This window comes from Catharus ustulatus, chromosome 11 (genome assembly GCF_009819885.2).
Source record: "Catharus ustulatus isolate bCatUst1 chromosome 11, bCatUst1.pri.v2, whole genome shotgun sequence".
NCBI lineage: Eukaryota > Metazoa > Chordata > Aves > Passeriformes > Turdidae > Catharus > Catharus ustulatus.
Window position 1 is genome coordinate 11,950,968 of NC_046231.1, and position 20,031 is coordinate 11,970,998.

General features: G+C 49.0%; 1 protein-coding gene across 1 annotated transcript; it reads left to right on the forward strand.

Moving 5' to 3' along the window:
• The first annotated feature begins 15,486 nt into the window (after positions 1 to 15,486).
• Positions 15,487 to 18,836, forward strand: IRX6 (iroquois homeobox 6). The gene is made up of 5 exons (XM_033069757.2): positions 15,487 to 15,876; positions 16,988 to 17,233; positions 17,448 to 17,557; positions 17,843 to 18,150; positions 18,280 to 18,836. Exons 1-5 carry the CDS (start codon positions 15,832 to 15,834, stop codon positions 18,834 to 18,836), a joined length of 1,266 nt encoding a protein of 421 aa, XP_032925648.2. The 5' UTR covers positions 15,487 to 15,831.
• The last annotated feature ends 1,195 nt before the right edge of the window (positions 18,837 to 20,031 follow it).

Here is a 20,031-nt window from a genome sequence, read left to right on the forward strand (position 1 = left end):
GGAATGAAATTAAGTGCTGATCCCTTGATCTCCAGCCAGGGTGAGGTAGATTGGTCAATTTGAATAGTCATTGCTGATCAGCAAACAGCTGAGTTTGTATTAAAACCTAGCACTAGTATTTCTGTATGTCTTTGCTGGCAAATAAATACACATATAATATATTGGGCCAAATCAATATGATGCCTGAAATTTCCTCTGTAGCAGAAAGTCAACCCAATATTGGCTGAGTCCTGTGGGATTAGTTATAACAAGCTCATGCTGGTGAGGCAAAAGGTGGATGAGCTGAGTACCTGTGAGCTGCTCGCTCTCACTGCCACTGGAAGCTGCTGCAAACAGTGAGCCAACAAGCCAGGGTCTGCCTGAGCCTGACCTGGGCAGACACTGCATGGGGGAGCCAAACTGAGGGGGCAGCTCCATCTCTTGGGGTCACTCTGTGTCCCTTCAGTGGTTGCAACAGTCACTCATCTCAACTTTAAACTCCACTAAAACCACAATCTTTTCCCAGTACCTCAGGCAGTGTGAAGAGTGAAGTAAATCACTGATCCCTTACCCAAGAGCCATTCTCTTCTCAGTGTTGCCAATGACTGGACAACAGAGAGGATAACATGAGAAAGAGGCACCTGCAACAAATACATCTACTGCTGAAGATGTGACTCTGAATTAGACTCAGAATTGTCATGGAAAAATGCACTTTTACTCCTCCAGTCACCCAAAAACTCCTGATGATGAGAAGTAATCATTTCCTCTTAGACTTATGGCAGTCTAGCTGCAGCAACCTGTGAGATACCCAGTGCATTCCAAAATAACCTCCCAGAGCTGCTGGCTCTGAGCAGTGTGAGGCACTGCCATCTCACCCCAGCACAAACCATTCTGGCAAGAACAGGTTGGAGGGCACCATGCAAACCTGGCCCCCAGGCTTTCAGCAGTCCCAGGGGCACTGAGTGCAGCAGGATTCCAAAATCCCTCCCCACTGAGCCGGGCCTGAGGTGGCAGTGAGAGATGAGCAGGGACACTCACTGCTGGGCTGGTCCTTTCTGCTGTGCTTCATATCCACGCGTTTCAATGCAGAGAATTTGATCCACGAGTGCTTGCATGGAGGGGAGGGTAGCACACCACCCTTCCAGCTTCCCAAGGTCCACATTTCAATGATGCCACTCCTGCATCACCTTCTACAGCCCTTCCATGCCTCATTTTCTTCCCCTCCTCTCCTGCACGCTTCCTTTTCCCTCAGCTCGTTTTTCTCCAGCAACCTGAGCCAGAAACAACCCCTATTTCCATTTCTAACCATTTAAATTATAAACAATAATTTTTACACACCAAAACAGGTCTTTAATTCTCATATTTCCCTCCAAAGTACACCCAGACATCCTTATTCTCAGTAAGCTGAGCCAAACAAAACAAATCAAGTCTCTAGGCCAAGCTTTCCAGGAGTTAAAAATAAGCCCCAGAGTATTAAAAGAAACTTCAAAAAGAACAAAAAAAATCGGAAAACATTTTTAAAGTATCATCATTTTTAAAACTCCCCAATTCTTAACCAATGTCCCAGAAGCTGCTCTTTCAAGAAGGAAAAAAAAAAAAGTTTTGACTTTTTTTTCCCCAAAGAAAAAAGAAATCACATTGAAAATTAGCTTTGTAATAAAGGAGTTTCAGCCTTAAATCACAGAATTGCATAAGCCAGCACAGCATAAAGCTCCTTCCACTTCTATCATCACAACAGTGAACAAAAAAGAGAGATGAAAACATCCTCACTTCCCACTTCTGTACTTCCCAACCCTCTGACACTCACTGCTCCTCTGCTGGCTTCCTCTGCCCCAAAGGGCATCTGCCACTGAACAAGCCCAAAATAGTATCTGAAGCCATTTAACTCAATCATTATTGGGTTTTAGTTCAGACCTCCCTTGACACCATTGGCCAACAATAAGGCCTCCAGGTACTCTGCAGATTTTTAAGCATCAACAAGACTTACAAGGGCACATTTCCACCTGCAGCAAGATTTAAAATTGGCTTTGTAATAATTAAAAGAGGAAAAAAAAGGGGCGGGGGGGGTGGTAAAAACCTTGGGAGCTTTTATCACAATTACTAATTTAACAGACAAACTATATTTTATTCATAGTTCCAATAGTAAATTTGCCTTCCGTACATACTGCTGCTGATGCCTAAAATAAGATGTGCAAGAAGAGAATCTGGTGCCTAAGGCTTTTTTAGGCTAATACACAACAACTCCAGCAAGAGCTCCTCAGCAGAGCCCCGCTGTGCAAGGGCTGCCCCTTGCCTCTCTGGCTCAGAAAAGGAGCTCAGGTTGCTGCACACGTGCTGCCATCAGCATCCCCACTCAGGCAGGCACAAACTCACACGTGTCACTCCTGCAGGTTTAGTCAGAAACTGGATTTTAATTTAAGAAAATTACTTCTAAAATTTGACTGTCTGCATGCTAGTGGAAATAGAGGTATAGACTACAGAGAGCCTATGGCACAAACTCATTCATCTGGAGCAAGATGAATTGGCAGGGATATAAAGTTACTTCTGTATATTTTGGGAAAAACTATTACCATTAAATTTTGCAGGTGAATGAGCAGATCTGAAGTGGTCAGTGTGACCATTCCAGCTGAAAGTGTGCCCAGGAGCTTCCGAGATCTCTGGTTTGTGCAATCACTGAAATGTCACACCTTGGTCAAACAGATGTTGCCAGAGATGCCAGCAATAACCAACCCTCCCTCCTCACACACACAACTGCAACCCAAGTGCACAGTGCCAGCTCAGCTGTCCTTGCAGAAGTGATTGCAGCTGCAAATAACCAGGGTGCTGCTCATCTGCAAAGGGCTTTCTGCAGCCTTTCCCTTGCACTTAAATCACTTTCACTTGAGGAAAAAAAAATCTGTTTGTTTTAGCTAGGCTAACTAATCAGTGATGTGTTTGGCTGGAAACCTGTTATGTTTTGCTACTTTATCATGTTGCTATTTCCATGTTCAAAAGCTAGTTAAATTATTTACGCTACACTTCATATATTGTGTACAACACTTGCCTTGACATGAACAGAGCAACTGCAAAGCCAGTTTCCTTGAGCCAGTGCTCCAGAATAACAGAGTGCTGTGCTTTGCAGGGAATGACCCAACTGTCATCCTTCCTCCCTACCCCAACAAAAGTGCATTTAAAAAAAAAAACAAAAAAACAAAAAAACCAAACCCCAACAAGAGCCACATAGACATGAATTGGCTTCAAAGTCTCAAACAGCAGTGTTAATTTAATTCTGGAGAATCTTACAAAACATAGAGTACAAAAGGAATAAGCTGAGCATTAGCTCAGTGTAAGAGCCTACCTACATCTAAAATTCACTGTGAATGATAAATTGCTTTCAGCCAATAACACCCAACATTATTTTAAAATGTGTATTATAGAACATGTACTTCAAGAGGCTCTGTGAATATTTTATTATACCATCCCAATCATTTAGACTGTGTGATATACATCTCATTGTAGTTGCACTCCCTTTTAAGGTACAGTTTGATTTCCTCCCTGTCTTTTTATTTATTTAAATCACAACTGAGTTGAATTACCATTCCTTCGCTCATCAGCAACCAAATTGGGCAGAGTTAAGAAACTCTGAAAACTTGGGAAGTACTTCTGTGGCCAGAAAACACAATGTTCCTCAGGTATCTCAGAAGCCTGAAATCACACTCTGGTGACCAAGGGAGCCCTGCTGAAATATCACCCAGCAGCATTTAAGGAAAACAATTTTCTAAATGTGAGTATTGCAGCAGGATGGGGTTCCTACAGCTCTGCTGCTGCAAAAGTTACACCCATTTTTCTGAGATTCACTATGGACACTGGCACAGAGCAATCCCTTTCTGATGCTTTCACCTGGCAGAAAACCAGCAGGCACCTCTGGAGTGTGGATTTTCAGAGGCACCTCACCCCACCACTGGATTCTGGATTCTCCACTAAAGCAAGGGCTGCACGGAAGGACATGGGCAGGGAACACCACACACACTCCAAGGTAACTCCAGGCAGAGCCAGTGGTGCCTTCCTGGGATGCCAGCAGAAAATACCACGGTGCTGTACAGACACACTGCAGCAAAGCTTGTGCCTAAGGAGCTCACAGCTCCAGCTCCCTTTCTGTCTTTTGGTACATGGAAAATAATAACTTGTATATAAAGCACAACAGTGGTCACAGGCTGGGGAAGGAGATTATAAACAAAGTACTTTGGTATAATATTGCCACAGTTTCCATATTGATCAGTAAGCCTACAAGCTGCTAAGTGCCTTACTGTATATTATTATTAAAATTCAGTTAAGAGGCATTTTACTGAATCAGGTCAGGGCTGAGTGATCCCCCCAGTTCAAGCCTTGATATTGCTCAGGTCTTCTGAACTGAGTCATAGATATCATGAAACATTACAAGTCAAATCAATATTTTATAGCCTTTCCACAGACCATGGGTCTGAAACTCTATCAGCATGGTGCTCTGAACAGAAGGATTTGCAGGAGCTAAAATAATTTACACTAATAAGGCAGTGACCCATGCAGTCCTTAATGATCATTTAGCTTTGGAAATACATCTAACCACTATTGAGCTGCTTGGGAGTTGTGGGGTTTTCAGTAGAAAACTTCTAAATCAGATTAAAGGCATAAGCAGTAACCCAACCGCAAGGCTCAGTTTTGTTTCATGTAAATTCATTCCTATTATATAAACTGCTAAATTAAGAAATGAGGTATTTAAAACAAAGAGGTTAAAACACAGCCACAGAGACACAAACAAACATCATAGAAATCCTTAATTCCATTTCTTGCCTTGTTTGCTTATTGAAGTGCCATATGTTTCTGCAAGTGCTATGAAAATATCATAAGATCATAATTATATGGTTCGTTGAATTATAGAGTAAAGAAGCCACTTATTTACATTTAAATATGAACAGTAGTAATTGAAATGTCACATGCTTCTCTGTTCTTGACTCCAGAAAAATATTTATCTACCAACAGCTTGATGTGCTTTCAACAATGGCCTGGATTCATGAAAGGGATTGTTACTCACAACACTCTCTGCTTTTATTTATTTCTCCCTTATAATTTACAAACTCCAGTGGGGGCTGCTGAAGTCCACAGACACTGACTTAGCCACAAAGACATTGTGATGTAAAGAGGTACTAAGGATGGTTATCAAGTTGGTGTTCAATAATTCTTTGACCTGTCAGTATGTGAATCCCTGCAACGGCTTTAGGAATTCAATTTTAAATTGACCTCATTGAGCTGATGCAAAAAACAACTGCAGATGTATTTAAACTGATTAGCTCTTGTTAAAGCCCAATAGCAAGTACACCCAAGCTGATGAACACACAGAGAGGGTTACAAGATTAAAATCAAAATTGCAGTACTTGAACTCAGCGAGGGCACTGCAGCCCTGGACACATTCTACTGTGCCAAACTCACCTATGAGACCTAAAGCTTGACCCTTCTTGCATCACTACCAAGTGTCAGCACAAATAGGTTCAATTCTTCTAAGCAAGCTGAAAAGAGCAAAGGCCCAAAACAGAAAAAAGCAATTCACTGTGAGGAGCACATCACTCAGACCCACACAGCAGAGAGCAGGGGAGGCAGAACCCAACACCAAGTATTTTGATTTTTGTTAGTAATAATTCTCATGATGCAAGGACTGAAGTTTGGGTGATTCTCTTGCTGGTCTTTCTCCAAGAGGGCTCTTTCACTGCACTGCCTGAGAAGCCCAGAGTTAATGGCAAAGCTTTCCATTAACAGAAGCAGTTTCAGGCTAATGCTAAACCAATGAATCCAAGTCACCTGCTCTGGTCCCCTCTACCTGTCTCAAAACACTCTTTGTTTTCTAGTTTAATAATTAAATCTACCAACATATTTCTTGAAGGCTCTGAAAACAAACCAGGCTGAGTGGAGTTCAGTGAGGGCAGGGAACATTTGCAGGGAAATGCTCAGGAGATGAGATCTGGGGGCAGTCACAGCTTGTGTCAAACACTAACAGAACTCTTCAGCATCACCAAAAGCCAGCAGAGCACCAGCACCACTGCTGGGCTCCAGGAACACTGGGCATTAGTGGTTGGCTTATGAAGGATGCTGGCTTTAAGTCTTCTGTACTTCCTTGATGTCAAAGGTCTGCCAGATGTCTCTCACTGTTACCCCTCATTCTCTAAGCTCCAATAAAACAGCTGCACTTCATCACTTTGCCACACAAGGTAGGCTCAAAGGACAAATATGGGGCAAATTAATGGCAAAAAGGAGTACAAGGGCAGACTACACTGATGCTATCTTTGAAAAAAAACCCCAACAAAATCCTTGGGCAGAGCAAGAACATTCTTCCTGCACCAGTTTGAACCATTACCTGTGGAGTTCACTCACAATATCTACAAACAACACAGGTTTTTACTAGCTTTGAACACTGCTTCTACACATGTATTTATCAATACTAGAGACTGATTGTGTACAGTCTATGTGTGGCATTTAGCTATTTATAAAGGAATTAATCTGACACTAAACATAACATTATTCATATTGTTTTCTTTCTATTATTTTTTTTCAAAGGTTTAACTTCAGTTGCTACTATCCAGGGCTTATTTGGCACACATGACCAAATCAAAGGAACAGAGTTGACAAGAGGCAGCCACTGCAGCCATGGTGCTAGCCAGCCCCAAATGGAACCTGGGAGAGCAGCAGACACAGCCCTGCACCCCAGCTGTCTGCAAACCTGCCCAGAGAGGTGGGGGAGATGGAATGAGGTGTTTCCCACTGTGTCCACAGCTCCAATGCCCCCTGCCCTTTGCAGGCCACTCTGCAGCCCTGCCTGCTCCATCCCTGCCCAGCACAGCACACAAGGCAGCCAAAGCCTCTTCCACACCAAACCCCAGAACAGGCTTCCACCAGTAGAAGGAGGATGGAGAAATATTTAGGCTCAACAGAAAAGTACAGGTAAAACAATCTGTGGGGCAATATTTTTAGTGACTGATAAAAGGCACAGAAAGCAATGAGGACAAGTAAGCCAGGCAAGGACTGCATAAGGCAATTCCAGCACTGCTGACTGCCCACTGCACATTTGCTCAGGCTTTTGCTAGCTCTGCATAATCAAAGAGGCACTGAGAGCTGATGCATGAGGAACAAACCAAGCAGAGGAACAAATCTTTGTCCATCTTTTAGGGTTCAGCCTTTGGGAGCCTGTGCTGTGACATGCAAGTGAAACTTTGGAGAAGCAGCAGCTCCCACATCACCTCACTGCCCCAGGCAGGTGCCCAGGTGTCCCACCACTCACTGCACCAGTATTTGGTACAACTAATTCACCCTTCACTGCCAACAGCAGCAAGAGAAAGACATACAAATATCTCCTCCACCACTACCACCAGTACAGATCCCTGGTGCTAAATCCAGCCACTCACAGACCAGCACAATTTTACAAAGATAAGAAGACAAAACAAAATATAAAACAGCCATGGGAGCTGTAGCACTGCCTGGGTAGACATTGAAACATCACACAACATCATCATAAACTCTTCCTTGAAAATAATAAACACTGCAGATCCCTATTCCATCTTTGTTGCATTTTAGTATTCTTTGCTTCATTGCCCATTTACAAATCATGAAGAATTCATAGATGAATAATGGACTGAGAATAATATCCATGTATGTATATATATATCTAAAAACATAAAACCCAGCACAAGCCAAGAAGAGGATAAGCTCTTCCCAGGCACAGTAAATTAAAGACCAAAGCAATAAAATTAAAATTAAAAAATCAAACCAATGTTGCTAAGTGTCTAAAATCTTTTCCAGTAGCTCTGATGAGCAGTCATTATTCTGTTCCACAATAAAGCATGTCACTTCATTGTCCATAGAGCCTCCCCACAATATATAAATGAATTATTTCCTGGAGGTTTCCCCATTGTCTCTAGAGAATTTACAACACATTAAATTTAGCTCCTGTGTCTCCTTCAAGATGATATGCTACTCCAGCTACAGGCTGCTGTGTGCCTGGACCAAGGACAGAATACCTCCAACCCCAGGAAACCCCCTCCCCTCAGTGCAGCCCCTTTGCCCACCCCCCTCTCCCCATGTGCAGAAAAGCCCAGAAAAGGAAGTGCTGCCTGTCCCAGGGCTCTCCCCAGAGCCAGCACCTCCAGTCCCTCTCTTTTCTTCCATTTACAGGACACTTGAAGTGACAATCTGTACCTGAAAGATGGGTGCAACCCTGGAACCCAAATTCCATTTTCAAAAGTAAAGCAGGGCCCTGGCATACAAACTGAATGGACTTCCAGCAAATCTCATGCCCTTACATCACTCATGGAATGAAGTCAGGCCCACAGCTGGATACCTGAAACATGTTATCCACAGCTTGGTTTTAACTTTCTTTTTTTTTTTTTTTTTTTTTTAAAGTTTATTATCTCTATTTTTAATATTTCATTGTTGATTATTACTCTCTAGTAGAAATAATGGTGCCTTCTCATTGTGAAAGTCTATCAGTGAAAACATATACCCTTTTGTGAGTTAAACTGTTTGGAATAACTTCTAAACAATTACTCAACTTCTCTGAAATTTCTTTCAAGGGATTGAAGGCTTTTTTCCTGTATCAAATTATCTGGATTTCTCATGGATTATGCATTTTTCAAAAACTCAGTCATTACAGATTAAAGAGAGAAAGGGAAGTTAGAAAGGACACAATAGAAAAAAAAAGATCAGTAAAGAAAAATATTTTAAATATTAATGACCAAGGGGGAAATGGAAACACATTAAAGGCAAATGTGAGAGCTTTTAAATATGTTATTAAAATTGATTTATAAATGAGACTCTTCTTTGACCACGTGTTTTAGCCTTCACTACTTATTTCCTTCTGCTATCTCTCCAAGCATTGGTGGCACCACTCAAAACTTATGGCATTAAGGAAAGATATCCAGAAAATAGTGCAGGCTGGCAACAACTATGGGCTGCTCAAACTGGAAGACATCATTCTATTAAGACTCTCAGAATGAGATGAGAAATTGGGTACTTGCAGGGTATGTGCTCCAGGTGAGTCAGGGATGCAGCAGGGGCTGCCCTGCTCAGCCCAGGGCTGCCCAGAGCAGGATTTCCAAGGAAAGCTGTCTGCAGTTGATGCTGAAGGACTGGAGAAGCCTGGCTGTGAACCCACACACAGCATCCAGCCCTTCCTCCCTGCTGCACCACATCCCAAGCTGACACAAATTACCCCAGGAGCCTGCATTTTTGGGAGGTATCTTCTGGAGTTTTTCAGCTTTGGAAACAGTTCCACTAATTGCCCTCAGGGCCAGGAGTGCTGACTGCAGAGCACTGCTGCTGGCACCTCAGAGCCAAGCCACTGCAGCTTTCAGAGCTGCACAGGGTGCATCACCACCAGCAAGGAGCAGCAGCTGAAGCCATGGGACTCCTGGGTCACGTTTTTATTACAGGATAAAGCAGCAGAATGTGTATTGCCAAATTAACATAGCCAAAATTGTGAAAATTATCCCTGAATAGAACAAATTTTATGCATGAACTTGTATAAATGGACAGCATAAAAGCGCATATAACAGTATATGTTTAACAAATCTGATAGTATTTAATTTAAATTAAATATGAAAAATGCTTTATCTTAAAGCTGCTATGTATCATAAACCACCAAAACATTATAGGTGAAGACTCCAAACAGAAATATAAAACATCACTGAGAACTACAGATCTTGTATGTTGGATTTTGTGGTGAGAATGGTCCACAAAACTCATTCTGCATGTCCTCATAAGATTCTTTTTTATAGCAGGTTATGAATCATCACATGATATCTTTAAATGGATGATCAATACTATATTTTCCCATAAAACGTTTGGTTTGAAATCCGATTTTAAGTGCATTAGAGTTTTTGTGCAGTGAATGAGTGAGAGTCATAATAAATTGTCATCAAATATGAAAGAAATATAGCTTAGATTAATTGCCATATTTATTTATGAGTCTATAAAATACATTGTGAAAGTTCTGGCACATTTTTGGGATACCAGTTTGAACTTTCAAGCAAGTTAAAAGCATTAAACGAGAGTGGAAGTAGATTTATTATTGGAATGTTTTTAATTGCAGTTTCAACCAGACACAGGTATTAGAATGGCTGTGCCCTTAATGGCCATCTCATGTGTTTTTTCTTTAAAAATGATATACTTTCCATATTTTTATTGATTTCATAAGATTTATTGTAGATTAGTGCTGCTTGTGTGTGAAATTGCAAGTGGTCCCAGCTTCCCCAGAGTGGAGGGCTGCAGATGGCAGCCACTCCTCCCCAGTGCCCACAGCCCCAGCACAGCCTGAAACACTGCTGAAAGACCTGAGAAAAACCTGCAGCACCTGAAGGAGACTGGCACAAGAGTCCTCAGTCAACCACCCAGAGGCTCCTGTTCTGCACTCATTTCTACAAATGCAAAATGGAGTTAATTCTTTTGGAGGATTTGGAGGGAGAGTCCAGCTGAGCCCTTTCTTTACTCAGATGGTAACTAATGGAGAGGCTCAAGGCCAACAGATTTGATGGGGTGGGATTGTCTTGGGTTAAGTATTTTCTGGGTTTGGAACAAATTATTATGTCTCTATGTTTCTAATGTACAACAAACACAACTGAGGTTTTGTAAATTAGAAATTAAAATAAATAAGGAAGCAGTTCTGATATTCACATTTAATAGTGCACAGAAGTTGGTGAAGAACACCAACTTCTCAGAAGGCAAAGTTGCATGTAGCCAGCATACTAATTTTAAAATAAACCCTGGAAACTCTAGCAAGGCAGAGTAGGTAATGGAATAAAACTGCCATTCACTGCCACAGAATAAAAATGACAAACTATACCTAAGGTGATATTAAATTAAAACCCTTCAGTTTAGCAGCCACATGACTCCTTCACACCAACTGCACAGGAGCTGATGCAAAGGCCATGAAAGCACAGACACAGCTGGGTGGTTAATGGTGAACCCTGCTCATGATGTGTCAGACCAGCAGTGGCTTTGTCACCAAAAAAAAAAAAATTAAAAATTATTTTTATTGATTTTACTGGAAACTAAATCCACAGAGGAGTCAGACTGAATGAGAGATGCCCTAAGTCTCCTTAATTAACCTACAACTCAGCAAAGCACAAACAGGTTCTCAGAGGTGAAGTTCTCACAGGTCTTGTGCAGATGTATCTTCACCAGATGAATCCATACTTTATATAATAATCCATAGATAACCCAAAGAAAGCCAGTACAGAAGTGCTCGACTACCTTGATGCACAGCACTCTTACAAAAGAAGTGTTTTCTCATCAGCAAAGTATGTTTTCACAAGTTGGGGTGATCACAAGTTAGTGATAGCCCCAGATATAAGGAAAATACCACCCCAGATCGTGGGAAAGATTCACACCCACCTTCCACCCACTTGGCTTCCTCTGGGCACAGAATGGTCCAGAATAAAGCCCTGGGTCCAGCCACCCTCCAAGTCTGGTTACACTCAAACCCAACTGTCAATTTTACAGCCATATCCCAAAACTTAACCCCAGCAAACACAGAGATGATCTGAGATTCAGCAAACCCATGGATCATTATGTAAGTGATGCTGGGAGCCAGGTGGAGCTGCCATCCTTGGAGAAGAGGCAGGAGGGTGAGGTGGCAGGGGAGGCACTGCAGAGGACTCTTGGGAAGAAGCAGCTCCCTGTCACACAAAGGAGCCCACGCAGACGTGGTGCTTAGGGATCCCTGTGGATTTTATTACCTTTGTCTGTCTCTAACTTAATTTCCAAATGATATCTTAAATTGCTCTCATTTAGCCATCCATCTCAATGAGGGGGTTTGGAGAAGCAAAGCAAAGGCCCAGCCATGTATTTCTTTCACTTTGCACATACCAAAAACAGAGCAAGAGTGTAGTTTCTTAGATTAATGAGCCTACATACATAACTCCAGAAATTCACTGACAACTTTTTGGATGTTCCCTTTCAGAAGACAAGTATCCAAAGGCAAATTTATTCGCAATGTATTTCAAATGTGACAAAACCAAAATGCTACTTTCAGGTTTAGCCTTCAGCCAACAAGGTACCATCCATTACCTTGGCAATACCTCACCCCCTAAATCAGCTCTTGTCCCACACTTCACCGTGCCAGTTCTCCCCTCTCTCCTGAAGGCAGTTCTTTCCATTTTCCCCTTGTATGTTAAGCAACTAAAATGCTTTATCTTCAACAAGATATTAATCTTTATATTGTCCTAATATGTTTCTGCCTGTCATGCAGAAATCAGTCTTGAAAATAGCCACTGAGATAAGGACAGTACCAGCAAGCTTCACAATAAACCATCATATACACTATTTTAGTTTGTCAAAACAATTAGTGTTCATTTTGGCTTTATTCTGTTAAATCTGCAGTGACTGATCAGTATAAATTATGTATTAGGCTGCCCAGCTGTACTTGTTTATTCATGCATGGACTTGAAGAATTTTCATTTTCTCAGTACGAAAAAGCAACAGCCAAAAAATCCCCCTGTATTCTAAAATATAAAAAAGACACTTTCTTCTCAGCCACATTTCTGCTACATGTTTTTGAAGCTGCTTTCTTCTTTCCCTGCTTATTTCAATTAACCTATTATTTCATTTGCAGTTATCTGCAGCTGCATTTGCATCGGTAGGAAGCACATACTGTTACTTTCACCCCTTGCAATTACCTCCCGTGCAAAGCAATATCAGAGCTAAACCAAATGATGTTGATTTTAGAAGCATCAAAAATCGCATTGTTGGCTGCATTTGAACTCCTGCCTCGCTTCAAGAAGAACTCCTTGCAGAAATGTTTACAGTTAAGCCTCACAGCCCTCTCTTTCAAGAACAGAAGTTTGCAAATCAAGAGAGATCATTTTCTGGTTTTGCTCGTGTTTGGAGTCACACTCTCCTCGCTAGGACGGCTGGGTGAAGGGAATGCACGCTGTGGTGGTGGGTGGGATATGCTTGTACTCAGGGAGAGAGATGACACAGATTTACAGAAAGAAAGATCTGCAGTGACCATTTACACCATCAGTTGTGCTTCTCTGAGACGTGGTGTATGTGCAGAATGGAAATCGGGCTGTTGAAGCAGATTTCCTGCAATGAGAGAAACGGCAGATTGCACACTCCAACCCAAAGCTACCCTACGCCAAGCTGGGTTCAAGAACTTGTTAACAGAACATTTGTGCCAATATTTACAAATCACAGAAAGCTGTTTTGGCAGATTGTGCATGCAGAGTACAGTTGCTCAGAGATGGACAGGCAGAGTGCATGGTGGCAGTGCTCAGAACACAAAGAGACAGAGTTTGTGTCCTCCTAAAGAGCCGGGGAGCACAGCAGAACTTGTATTTGTTAATAGGAATGCCATTCACTCTCCCAGGTTGTAAGGGCAATTAGAGGGGTCATCTGGATGGCTCTTGAGCATGTCTAGAAAAAAGTATGCTGCTGAAACATCTCCATAGGGCAGAGTGCTCTAAGTGGAGAGAGCTGGGTTGGGAAAGGCCACCTCCCAAAGCTTAGCTCAGCTACAACGTACCTGACAGGTAACAGAATTGCTTTCACGTTCATTGTGCATGATAAAGATTGGGAAACACAATGTTTGTATTGATCTGCATGATGCCTGTTATAAAAACGCTTTTTTGCACAGTGAATTCTGCCCCACTTTTGGTGGCCGCTGTGCTCGTCACTTTGGCAAGGAGGACAAGAGCCCTGCATGCAACCTGCCAGCACAAACACACTGCCAGCGACAGCTCCTTGGGGCTCTGCGCCGCGGGCAGGATGAGCACACAGCTACTCTTGTTGTTTCTTCCATCAAATAACATACGAAGTGTTCTGGTGAAAAGACTAAATTTTGCTGAATTAAGTGCTTTAGAACAAGTGGTTTTATTACTTTATAATTAGCATAATTTTCCCCATAGGGATTCTTGCAATTAAATAATTAGCAGTAATGTTACCCAAAGGTGTTCTTTAATGAATTTTAAGTTATTGCCCCTGTTAACGACAATTGACACGGCTCGGGTTTACAGCGCTCCGTCTCGCCAGGCTGCGGGCGACACAGAGGGCTGCGACAGCCGGCCCTGAGCTCCGGGCCCCTCCGCTCTCCCCGGCGGGCGGACGCGGTTTGGGCTCCCCGCTCCCCTCGCGTGGCTCCGGTTCCGCGGGCAGCGGCCCCGACGGCGCGGGCAGCCCGCTCCGTGCCCGCGCTGACCGCGGAGCCGCCCCGCAAGCCGTGCCCGCAGCTCCAGCACGGGCTGTGCTGGCAGGGCAGGGCAGGGCTGGGCAGGGGCCGCCCGGCTTGGGGTGCGCAGGGGAGCGGCCCCCGGGCCGAGCCGGGCCGGGCCGGCGCGCATCGCTCGCGGATCGGCAGCGCCACCCGTCGGGGAGCGCAGCGCCGGCGGAGCGGAGCGGAGCGGCTCCGGCGGGGCGGGCACGGGCACGGGCACGGCTGCCAGGGCTGCCCAGCGCCTCCGCGGGACACTGCCCCGGCGTGTCGGGACAAGCGCCGCCGGGCTGCCCCCGGCCGCCTTTTTACTTGGTTTTCTTTTTCTTTATGAATTGCCGCTGGCAGGACATCGCGCCCTGTCCGGCCCGGGAGCGCCGCGGCAGCTCCAGGCTCGGGCGGGGGGGAAATCCCGGTTTACCTCCCGGTGATCTCGCCTCAAAGGCAAATTCGCAATATGTAAGTCGCTGGTTAAACAAGGGCATTTCCATTTGTTAATTGAGGCAATTACGCCGCGGCGGTAGCGGGCCGGCCGGGCTGCAGGCAACCATCCATCCATCACCGCCCGCTGACCTGCCACCGCCGCGGCCCCCGCTCCCCCGCTCCCGCAGGGACCATCACGGGGCTGTGGGCAGCAAGCACTCCTTGGAGAATGGGCTTCGGGCTGCTGGCCCCGGCCCTGCCCAGGCAGGCAGCGCACGCTGTGCGGGGCCAGCTCTGACCCCGCTCCCGCGGCTCCGGGCCGCCGCGACGGGCAGCGACACCAAGGCGGGGAGCAGGGCCCAGCGGCTCCGTGCACAGCCGGGGCCGAGCTGTACAGCAGCGCCCGGCCCTGCGGATGGGCGCGAGGTCAGCGGGAAGGGCCGGGGGGCTGCGTCCGCCGGGCCCACCTCAGAGCCGCTTCCCCGGGTGCGCCGGCACCGCCGCTGCCACCGCGGCTCCGGCCCGGCGCTCGTCCTCCCGCGGCGCGCCCGTGGCAGGGGGCACGCCGGGGCTGCCGGGTGCCGTGATGTCCCCACTTGATGTTTATTCCCCCAAGACAAATTTTGATCGTGTTTAAAAATAAAGGGAAAAGAGACCAACCGCAAGGCACCCCCAGTCCCGCCTTTGACGTGCATCAGAGCACAACACGAAACCAAGATGAAACAAGTGCTGGGAGCGGGCGCGGGGCGCTGCCTGCTCCTGCCCGCCGCTGCCTGCTGCTGCCGGCAGGGCCGTGACGTCACCCCGCTCCTCGCCCACCGATGAACGCTAAAGACCTATAGAGCAGAAAATAATACAAGCAAGCTCCGTATCTTGCAAGCCCTACGTGATTTTCCCCCCCTCTTTGAAAAAGCCCCTTTGCACTTAAACTCTCTATACATGTGGGGTGGCTTTTTAAACTCCCTCTATACAAACATATTTATTAAGAGCGATGGGAAGTGGGGGGTAGCCTATTTTTTTAATCCAGGCACCAACCTCCATCCCCCCCCCGCGTCAGATGTCTGGCTGCTTTTCTTAAGTGCAATCATCTATAATTGAGAAAAAAAAAAAAAAAAGCCATAAGTGGAAATGTGTGTGTGAGAAGGTGCATCTTGAAGCAGGGTTTAGTTACAATCGATCTTGGGGGGAAAATATTGCCTATGGTCCAAAAATAAGGAGCAACTATGTCCTTCTCTCAGTTCGGATACCCCTACAGCACCACTTCACAGGTAAGGCGAGTGAGCAGCACTCACTTTTGTTTAGATTCTGCTGCTGCTGTCCAGATGTCTTGTCCCCCCTCCTTTTTTTTCTTCCCTTTCCCTTACTTAGAATATTTTTTTTAAAAGGGCACATCTGGAGCCTTTTTTTAAAAAATGTGCGTGTGTGTTTATGTCTCGTTTGTGTTGTGTTAGGCTTAAACAAATAACTCGCAGTGTGCACAGCAAAGGCGTGTAGAAAACCGGTAATTCCCCCTCCTCCCCACCCTTCACCGTTCAGTTTTAAGTGCAACAAACAAATAAAAACATAAATCCCTGCCAGGACCGCTCTCGGAGCCCGCGGAGCGGCCGCGCTGAGCCGGGCGCAGCCCCCGCCGCACCGGGCACCGCGGAGGGTGTGCGGGCAGGGGAACCGGCGCTCGGCGGGCTCGGGCTTTCACTCGCGTTTCTGCGGAACCGGGCTGTGCCGTTTGCTCCCTCCTTCCTCCACGGGTCGGTCCTTTGCCTGTGTTTTATTAGGATCTGTCGAGAGTTTTTTTTTTTTCCCCCCATGCGATTTCCGAAGGACATCCCCCACTCACACCAAGGTACCCTGTATTAACTAAGTCGTAGCTATATCGTACTTCGAGTCACGATTTATTTGGGTAGAATTATTTATACACGGTAATCACTGCAAGATGTGCCTCCCTCGCTTGGGAAGTTAGCTGTCCCCTTGAAGTTATTGAAATCAAATGCCTTCGATTGCGTTGGCTGACATATTTACTGCTGTGTCTATTGTCAAATTAACTGTAATCGCAACTTTTTGCCTTTAAATCAATGCAGATGGACCGAGCGGGGGCGGGAAGGATGGAGCCTTACGGATCTTATACCTTTCTCGAGAGCAATTATTTCCTTAAAGTTTTGCCTGCTTGATTAATCGTGCCCCCTTCCCAAGAGCTCCTGCTTCCCATCCGGTTTATTTCCCGGTTTCTATAATTAGTTGCTTCAGCCCGCGTTTCCTATCCCCCTCCTCACCGCCGCCCCCCCCTCCGCACACACACAGGCGCGCACACGCTCCTAAATTCCCCCCGATGGGGCTGCCTCGACAGTCACTCGGCGCCGTCCCGCTCTCTCCTCTCCGCAGTTCTTCGTGCCCGCCAGCCCCAGCACGACCTGCTGCGAGGCCGCCCCCCGCTCCGGGCCGGATGCGTCCTCGGCGCCGGCCGCCGCCTCCCTGTGCTGCGCCCCGTACGAGAGCCGGCTGCTGGCGCCCGGCCGCGCCGAGCTCAATGCCGCGCTGGGCATGTACAGCGCCCCGTACGCCGCCGGCCAGGGCTACGGCAACTACCTGCCCTACGGCACCGAGCCCGCCGCGCTCTACACCGCGCTGGTGAGTGCCCGGCCGGCCGGCAGCGCTCCGGAGGGGAGGGGGTGCAACAGGCGGGACAAACTGCGTGTTCGGGCTCGGGACCGCCGAGGGACGTGGGAGCGGCGCCGGCCCGTCGGGGGTGGGAAGGGACTCGGCTGCGGCGGGGAGCTGGGGCTGCGGGACACGGCGGGGCTCCCGTCCGGCTCCACGCCAAACGCTGCCGCTTCCCTTGCAGAACCCCCAGTATGAAATCAAAGACGGCGCCGGCACGTTGCACTCGGGGATCGCGCAGCCCGCTACCTACTACTCCTACGATCATTCCTTGGGGCAGTACCAGTACGACAGGTAAAACCCCTTTGATCAGCGCCCGGCAGCATTAGCATCCCCCTGCGAGGCGGCGGCCGACATCAAACGAGGGGGACGGGGGGGCTCCGACCTGACAAAGGTTGTACAAAAGAAACGAGGCGCCCGGGAGCAGCAGACAGCGGAAACCAAAGTTGGGCGGCGATGTCAGGAGGGCAGGGGCAGGAAGGTAGATGGGCAGGGAACACACCAGCCTGCAGAGCGGCCGGGCCGGGGGGCTCTTGCCGGAGCCCTGCCGGCCCCCCCTCCCTAATCATCTCCCAGCAGGTACGGGACGGTGGATTTCGGTGGTTCAGCCAGACGCAAAAATGCAACGCGAGAGACGACGAGTACCCTCAAGACCTGGCTGTACGAGCACCGCAAAAATCCCTACCCCACCAAAGGAGAGAAAATCATGCTGGCTATCATCACTAAAATGACCCTGACGCAAGTGTCCACTTGGTTTGCTAACGCCAGACGGAGGCTCAAGAAAGAAAACAAAATGACCTGGTCTCCCAAGAACAAAGCGGGGGAAGAGAGGAAAGAAGAAGCCCCGAGGGAAGAGGATGAATACAGTGCGGAGAGTGAAGGCAGAGGTAGGCGGGAGAGGCGGACGGGTGCCTCCAAATAGGCTCGAAGTGACGGCCGATTTCGAGGGCCCCCAACTTCCCCGCACCCGCACTAACGCCCTGCCGCCCCTTTCTTCCCCGTGTGTGTCCAAGCAGAGCAGAAGAGCTACAAGGAGGACAAGGACCTGCGGTTCAGCGACCTGGAGGAGGAGGAAGAGGAGGAGGCGGGGAAGCCGGAGAAGGGCCGGACCAGCTCCCTGCAGGAAGCCCCCAGCCTGGGCGCGGCGCTGCCCGAGGCTCCGCGGAGCGACTGCAGCCTGCCCGGCCCCTTCCACGCCTTTCCTTGTGCCAAGGCCCCCGCCGCGGACTTCGCCCCCGCCTCCTCGGCCGGGCCGCCGCCGCCCTACGCGCCCGCGGAGAAGCCGCGCATCTGGTCGCTGGCGCGCACCGCCGGGGCCAGCGCGGCGCGCAGGGGCAGCCCCGAGGGCTGCGGCGCGGAGGGGGGCGGCGGCGCGGCGGGGGAGCAGCCCCTGCCCGCCAAGGCCTTCCGGAGCTCCGCGTTCCACCTGCAGCCGCTCCCGCGGAGCTGCGCGTCCCACCGCGGCCTGGGGGAGCCGTGCCAGTTCGCGGCGGCGGGCGAAGGTACCCGCGGCGGCGGGGCCGCGGGGACGGGCGGGACCGCGGGCCGGGCCGGGACACAGGGCGCGGCGTGAGCCCGCCCGCGCGGTGACACCGCGCTGGTCGGCCGTGCCCAGGTGTCAGGTGCAGACGCCGAGGCTTCCCCGCTCGAGGCGAGCGGGCAGGGGAGGGCGGCGGGACGGGGCCGTGCCCACCGCGAGCCGCTTGTGTCTGTGCAGGCTTCGGGCGGGGCGCCAAGGGCGGCCCGGGAGGCACCGAGCCGGGTGGGAGCTGTCTGGACAGGCTGCGGACGGCGTTCCGGCCCGTGCTGCGGAGGTGAGGTAGGTGACGGGCCGGCTGCCGGGGCCCCACCTGCACGAAGCACGGCTCGCCTGGCCCTGGGACACCGGAGCGGCCCCGGCCTGACAGGGCTGCGCCACGGCTGCCGCTTTGCCCCGCTCCCGGAGCTCCCGTCCGGGCGGGGCAACAACCCGCGGCCACTGCCCCGGCTCATCGCCGCTTCTCCGTCCCGCAGGGCCGCCCGCCCCTTCCTGGGCGCTGGCGACGGGGCTCCGGCTGTATGGAAGCACTCGGCTTGACGCAAGGAAAGCAAGCTGTCCCCGGGCCGGCGATGGCCTCGGGCTCCGCCTGCCCTGCCCTCGCCGGGGAAGGGCCGCGGCACAGCGTGCTGCGCACATGGGGCCGAGCGGCACGGCGGGCGGAGCGGCCGCAGGACCGGCGCCTCCCCGCCGCTCGCCTGCCATGTGTTCAATATTGCCCATTGACGTCTTTGCAAAAAGGAAGAAAACCCCTCCACCTAATCTTTTCTCTTTTCCCCCCACATCGTGGTTTGTTTCTCCTCTTCCTCCCGAACCCGCGCTCTCTGCTCAGCGCCCTGCTCTGCCAAGGGGCACCACTCTGCAGTTGCTCCGCGCCATCTCGGGGAGGAGAAGGAGGCGAAGCGGCGCAGGATACGCCGGACTGTTTCTTTCCCGTCCCTGTACATAGAAACCGCTGAAAGTATTTTTCAGAGTCTCTAATTAACACGGGTGAGCTGAACGCCACGAAGCCGTCAGTGAGCTCGGAGCTCTCCAGCCAGGAGCCGGCGCAGCCCGGGAGGAGCGGCCCCGGGCACTCGCCACCCGGCCTGGGGCACGGCCGGGGCACCCCCGGGCAGCGGGTGGCGACCGGGCGGCGAAGTAGGACGTTGTTAGTGGGTCACCGCCGTCAGTCAGTCAAAAGAGCAGTGCTGCACTTTACAGGACAGACGAGAAAGGGAAACCGTATCTC

Excerpts from the sequence above, each read along its gene's own strand:
- IRX6 (XM_033069757.2), top strand. The coding sequence starts at position 15,832 with ATGTCCTTCTCTCAGTTCGGATACCCCTACAGCACCACTTCACAG. Across the intron at positions 15,877-16,987 it reads CCTACAGCACCACTTCACAG|TTCTTCGTGCCCGCCAGCCC; the intron begins GTAAGGCGAGTG and ends TCCTCTCCGCAG. Across the intron at positions 17,558-17,842 it reads GGGCAGTACCAGTACGACAG|GTACGGGACGGTGGATTTCG; the intron begins GTAAAACCCCTT and ends ATCTCCCAGCAG.